This window comes from Zootoca vivipara, chromosome 3 (assembly GCF_965207765.1).
Source record: "Zootoca vivipara chromosome 3, rZooViv2.hap1.1, whole genome shotgun sequence".
Taxonomy (NCBI): Eukaryota; Metazoa; Chordata; class Lepidosauria; order Squamata; family Lacertidae; genus Zootoca; species Zootoca vivipara.
The window spans coordinates 8,158,718-8,165,263 of record NC_142586.1 but is presented as its reverse complement, the minus strand read 5'-3'; the positions used below and the strand labels follow the sequence as shown (position 1 = coordinate 8,165,263).

Genomic DNA, 6,546 nt, shown 5'->3' with positions numbered 1-6,546 from the left:
TCTTGCCAGCGTGCTGGGTCCCACTGGCTGGCTGGGGCACTCAGCGGTCTCGCTCCGCGGAGTATGGCTTATTTTCGGGGTATGGCTTATATTTCCTAAACGCTTAAAATCCTGCTATGGCTTATATTATGACTACGTCTAAAAATAGGGGAAACACGGTACTCCTTTGGGAACAGGAATGCTGGGGAGTTCTTACTCTCAAACTCAGGGTCTGGAGTGTAAGACAGACAAAAGGTGATGTGCATAATCCTCTGGCATTCAGCTATCTTTTTAAAAGGTGGGGAGGGCAGGGGAAAGTTTTGTTTCACACCAGCACAAAATGCACTACTGAAGACCTGTTATGTTCCTCAGCACTACTTTAACCTGTCTTGAAGCACACTTTTGCAAACCTTTGGAAAGCATGTCTGGTTTTTAAAAAATGTTTGCCTTAACAGATCTACTGTCTGCACTTGCATTAGCAAATTCCTTTGACGAGCAGCAAAAACAATATGAAGGCAAATGCTCATACTTTACTAGCGATAGTACCCTAAAAACAGCTTTTGTTCAGTAAACTCCACCGTTTTTGCCCACATAGGTTTCCTTCCTCAGTTTCACGTACAAAGGTCCAGGCCAGGTGATCTCTGCAAGCCATGCAGCACTCACAAGACTAGCAAAGTCACTATAAGTTGCGTTATCTATTCAGGGGGCAAGCCGCCAAACCCCTGTTTCATGATATTCCTCTTCCCCATCCCTAGTTGCTTATAAGCTGCACTGCTTAGTTTTGTCCTAGGTTTCCATGGCAGTGCTGGGGCAAGTACATGCACACCCAAGGAAACTCAGCTTTGTTGGGTCTAATCCATGGCAGGCTTCTTTCAATAGTGTTCTCTACTCATCGGCACCTGCCTGGCTAGTACTGCACATGCATTTAAAATGTTTAAAGCCTTTAAAAAGTAAATAATGCAGCAAAAATGTCTGAGCGTGCCTTTTTGCAGCAGATTGTACTACATTAGTCCAAAAAGCAGAGGGAAAGGACTACCAACTTTTAGGTGCAATGTCAAGGCCAATCTCACTCAGCTTTGTTAATAGATTGTGCTGCCACACCCCTCCCAGTTAAACTCCGTGGCCAAACGAAAAATGAAAAAACCGCCTAACACTTCTAAAATGCTTTAAAAATATGTGAGGGGCAATTTAGCAAAGATATAACCCACACAATCAACTCCTAATTTTAATGGATCATAATTGGATATGTGCATTGTTGTTTCTTGTGTGGTCAGACTGTTTTATCCTAATGACCAGTTCAACTGTGCACTTTGAAAGCTGGCCTGAAACCACCTCTCTCACTATGCTAGTGCCCTGCTCAACAATAAGCTTGGGGACTGTGTGGGCCCTTCCAGGTCTTCGTGTGCATGTTTACATTGATCACCAAGCATATTCAGGTGCCTCAGACTATACTGGCCTAACACACCTGTCTGACTCAAGTACCAGTGCGAGAATAAATTGCTTAAGGGCAATAATTTGCTTAAAGGGGTAAAAGGTGGTGTGTCAAAGCCTTAGAGAAACCAAGGCCATGCTTGGCTGCTGAAAACAGGATCTGGCCCTTTTAAAAAGTAACCAAGAATACAAAACAGCTCAATTTTTATAAGTAAGTCTATAAACCTTTTTTTTTCTTTTGCATAATTCTATCCAACCAGATCTACTCATAGTAGAAAGGGAGGAGTAGAGAAATGGGGGAAGAATCTTGTGAATGACATGTATCCTGAATAGAACCCAGTTAATCTTCAAACCTAACTTTCATTCCCCTCTCGTATGGATTTACATTCCTACCAGAGAATACATTCCTACCATACATTCTGTACATGTTACAATCCAGATGTTGTTAGCTTCACAATAAAATAAATATATTTACAAAAGGAAAAATAAGAAGGAATAAATAACTTATGGAAAAAATTACTTCAGATTCAAAAAAGCTCTTTTAAATTCTGCTCTCTTCTTGTAACTTCATTGCACATGAGTGTAAATAAAAAAAACCCCAGTATTCATCCCTTCGGGGGTGGGGGGGAGAAATCATAGCCTGTTAAAAGTTGGCCCTTCAAGAAATGTGAGTCACACTGGGGAGAAGACTATGCAGGAGCAGAAGTTATTTCAGTTCATATTTTCAAGGGCTACAATGCATTATAAGAAACACTTGGTCATTTGGACACAAAATACTATAGAGAAGTTGCTTTTCCTGGTCACATATGCCACCCATTTGCTCCAAATTATGTTCTAAGATAGACTTCAGCTACAAAAGCTATAATGGATTCACTGTGCAGGGTAGGAGGGCCAGTTTTTGAAAAACAACTTACTGCTTTGCTCTAAAAATGATGTTCCAACATATGGAACTTGTTTAAATTCTTAGCTAGTCCAAAGGAGGAGGACAATTGTTTCTAAGTTAGTGTAGAGTCAGATTTTAACAATGGAGAAAGCACTTATTTTACATTGATGTTCTTCTTAATGATGCTTATAACTGTATGGATTTTAGCCTGAACTTAATATTGCACCAGCAGAGAGATGTTTGGAGTAAGTTTAACAATTGCTGAGCCAAGCCTGTGATTTTCAATATCTGTACCCGAAGCTGTAACTAGTAACTTGGCTGGTAGCCTGGGGCACATAAGCACCATCTCCAGCTCAATCCCAGAGAGAAGATTCTATAACTGTGTAGTGAGCTGGCTCTTTCAACTTCAGACTACTCTGGTGCTGCACATTTCAGATGTGGATAGGGTCAGCAGAAACTGCCGTGGGCTAGTAAATTTTGTGGAGTTATTGATAAGGCTAGACTCCACCAATACACGGTTTTGTGTGACCGGCTAATTTATATTTATGGTTTATATACCACCTGCTGTATACATGGATCTAAATGAGTTGTTACACCCTGTCATTAGGAGTTTTGAATGGCTCACCCTCTGCCATACACACCACTGGTGAGAAGCAAAAGTATTCTCTCAAAACTTCACTTATTTCACACTGACTGACACTTTTCAAAGTATTAAAAACTAATGGCCGAAATGGGATTTAATCGATGCATTTAGCTCAAGCAATTCTCTATTTGCCAAGTTGGTTGGTAAGGGAATGAGGACTGAGTGTGCATGCCACATAATACATTATATGCATTTTAAATAAATAGAGATGGCCTGTTCTAAAGTGCCAGTTTTATAAAGCTGCCTTCTTCAAGGCAGACAAGACACAATTTTTTAAATCCATGACAAGAAGTGAGCAGAACTGACTGAATATTGCCAAATTACATAAAACATAATTTAAAAATTCTTAAATAAATATAAAAGTTATTCCTAAAGAAGCCATATGCATATCAACAATATAGTTTGTAACCTGCACTCAATTAAGTACCATTTAAAATTAATATGCCATAGCAATTTCAGCAACAGGCATGATAGATAACATTGCAAATTTTCTTTAAAATAAATGTACATCACAAATGAAAACAGGGGGTGGGAATTGCAACAGTAGCTGTAATGAGAAGACTGCAGTAGGAAGGGAGACATGCATAGAGAGCTGCAGTTGTCGATTCAAAATAAAACAGGCCTTATAAAGTGTAAAGCAGGTAACACGGTCAGTTCAAGAAACCAACCCTAGAGAAGACACCAAGAGTTCGCAATGTGACAGGCTCCAGTTCTGACAGCAGTGGATATTTGAGTGAGTCCATCCAGTGCTGATAAGAGATGATTTCACTGCAGTAATACTGAAGTTTCTTTCTTTTTTCCCAGCACTTGTTAACACAGTGAGTATGTTCTAAGAAAAGGCGAAAAGTAAGACTAATTCAAAGGAGTACAGTATATTCGTGATACACCATTGGAGGGGAGGGAACATTTTCTTCTCCCAAGACCCCAAAACACGTTTCCATGGAAGAAAGCTTCACTGACTTCAATGTAACTTACATTCAAAGTAAGCATAGCCAGTTTATGCAGCCAAAAAACTTTTTTTTTTTAAAAAAAGGCTAGACACATTGTTGTAATATGGTTCCATTTAAAAATAATTACAACTTACTAAGTCATGACATTCTAAGCCTAGATGCAAATACAATGGCTGCAATCCAACAGAGAGTTAAGCACACAGAAGGCCATTAATTTGGATCCTAAATTTTTGCTCCATGACCAGCTCACATAATGGGCCTTTCCCAAGCAAATGAGATTAAGGATGCTTAATTTTCTGTTAAGAATGTGGTTGAAGTCAGGTTTTAGTACTTTAATTTTTTTAAATGCTTCATTTCATGATTAAAAAAATATTCTTGATCATTTTAGGGTGGGAGGAAGAGAGAATTTAATCAGAATGAAGTTTCACAGCTATTTCCTGCCAACTGTTTGACATCAGTGTTGGAATAGACATGGCTCTAAGGTTTTTGTTAAAATCACAGTAGTACGCGGTAGGGAGCAAATATTTGTGAAACTTTAAAAGGGAAGAGCCCTTGGCCTTTTCCTTCAAGCATGTGTGTCTGGATTCAGGGAGGCCAACTTTAGAATGATTTGATCCAAATTTCTCTTTGCACCATTATACACATATAAAACACTACAAGTCTGTATAAAACTACAAGCAGTTCTTATACATCAGAAGGTGTATGCAGGAACTGGGTGAGCAAATCCTACCAAAATAGCTATTTCCTTTTTGTGTGTGTGAGTATAAACAGCTTTTTGTTTTTTTGATTTTCTTTTTTTCTTTTTTTTAAGAAAAGACCCCAATATCATAAATTGCAGAATCTGTACAAAAATATAAAATAAATTTGGGTAGCAGGTATTTTTTCTTTTAAGAGCCATGTAAATGCAACATTTAAAGAGGAATAGTTAATACCTCTAAAAAGGCTGAATTGCTATGTCAACCTAGACAGGGCTAAAATGCCAAAAAGTTACAGCGATTATCTAAATAATATTTTAACCTCTTGCAATAAAACTTATAGAAAAAATAGACAATATGCACATGCAATTTACAGCTTTTCCCCAACATAATCCTTGTGCTTAGCTTTTACAATTCATTTTTTTGTCAAACATATTAATATTGTTTACAATATGCATCCCCCCCATATCAGGATTTCAGGTCTCCCTTGAGGAACCACTTTCAAAAATACATTAAAAGTGGTCATACATGGATGAAGGCACTCCAACTCTGCTTGAAGCAAAAACTAGTGTGATCCTTTTTAGAAAAAGACAAGCAAAGATGCATGCAAAGTGGTGTGTGTGTGTGTGTGTCTGTCTTTCTGTCTGTCTGTTTGCGTAGATTTGTAAGAAGGGAGAAGGTTGTGAAAATACTACCAAGTGTTTATACTGGAACATTTTTTGTAAAAAGTTGCTATATTTTAAGACCCAACAAGCACCTCCATTATATGATCCAGTTCTGTTAGATCCATTTTGAAAGGCTGATTGGGGGTTACTGGCTGGGTGCTGTAGGGAGCCAGAGTTTTTAGGAGGTCATCTGCAGAGACAGGAGCCATTTTTGAGGCAGCCCCCGTAGTAGATGTGCAAGGGTCAAAATCATACATAGAAGTATCAATGTCAGCAAAGAGAATATCATCCAAGGTCAAGTCTGTAAGAAAACCTGTAGATGTTGTGATCTCAAAATTGCCAGGTAAAGAGTCCATTAGTTTAGGTTCATTTATTCTGTTCTCCTGGACTCCCTCGGACTTCTGAATGCTGGATTCACTGGAATTCTCCTTAGAGTTATCAGAAGCCGTCATTTCTGTTGCTGTAGCTGCTACTGCCTCAGCGGAGGTAGGTGTTGGACAGAGCTCCTCAATTTCATCCAAGGCCGAGGAGAAACTGTCCTTTACTGGTTGGATAGTTGGAGGTGGTAGTTTTATAGGACCATCTTGTAGGACAGCCTGGGAAGTGCAAAAAGTGTCATCCTCAAGCAGAGAGGCAGGGGTGAGGCAAGACTCCAGTGGCGTAGTAGTGCTTGCTGAGTCAGTGGGGTGGACTGGCGGAGAAGCCAGATGGCTAAAGGCAGGCTGAACCTCCCGGAAGTTTTCTCCAAGAGGATCTGGAGGCTGTGAAGGGGTGATGAACACAGGCCTCAAGCTGCCTTCCTGTTTGAGTTCCTCCTGGATTCGCCTCAACATGTTGTTAATTAAAACTGTCTTTTGCAAGCTTGGCTCTGTTAATGGCCTGTGGTTATAAAGTTTCATAAGGGAAATGTTGAAGATAGTCTGGCGCTGTAAGGTGTAAGACACCTTCGATGGACCATCAGTAGGAGACACCACTTTGCCTTCCAGCCCATCTTCATGCTCATCAAACTTCCGCTTTCCTCCTTTCCCCAACATATATCTGAAAAAAAGGAGGAAATGATAACTAAACAAAAAATAAACACGTGCAACATCTATATCTTGTTTTAAGGAAAGTCCTCAGAACTGCACAGAAACTGTGGTCTTGGTCTTTTTGTAATTTATTAGAGTGACAATGCACAAGGCATTTGAAATTGTAGATAAACTGAAATGCTTTCACCCTTTATTAAAAAAAGAAAAAAGGACCCAGCTCTCTATCAAAGCAGCTTGCCATGGGCACCTGAATTCTGCTGAGTAGCAAAGCA

At 39.4% G+C, this 6,546-nt stretch overlaps 1 protein-coding gene across 11 annotated transcripts in view; it reads right to left on the bottom strand.

The window, feature by feature from the left end:
• Window positions 1–416: 416 nt before the first annotated feature.
• SERTAD2 (SERTA domain containing 2) overlaps window positions 417–6,546 on the bottom strand; it is a 124,676-nt gene continuing 118,546 nt past the window's right edge. For 6 of the 11 annotated variants that reach the window (XM_088667145.1, XM_088667146.1, XM_035110260.3 and 3 more), the window contains 2 exons: window positions 5,339–6,284; window positions 417–3,765 (listed from right to left, as the gene is read on the bottom strand). In XM_088667145.1, coding sequence (XP_088523271.1) covers window positions 3,592–3,765; window positions 5,339–6,280 — 1,116 coding nt within the window. In that variant the 5' untranslated portion in view covers window positions 6,281–6,284 and the 3' untranslated portion in view covers window positions 417–3,591. Of the gene's footprint in view, window positions 6,285–6,546 lie in introns of all 11 variants that reach the window. The other 5 variants (XM_088667151.1, XM_088667150.1, XM_088667147.1 and 2 more) reach the window with 1 other exon arrangement.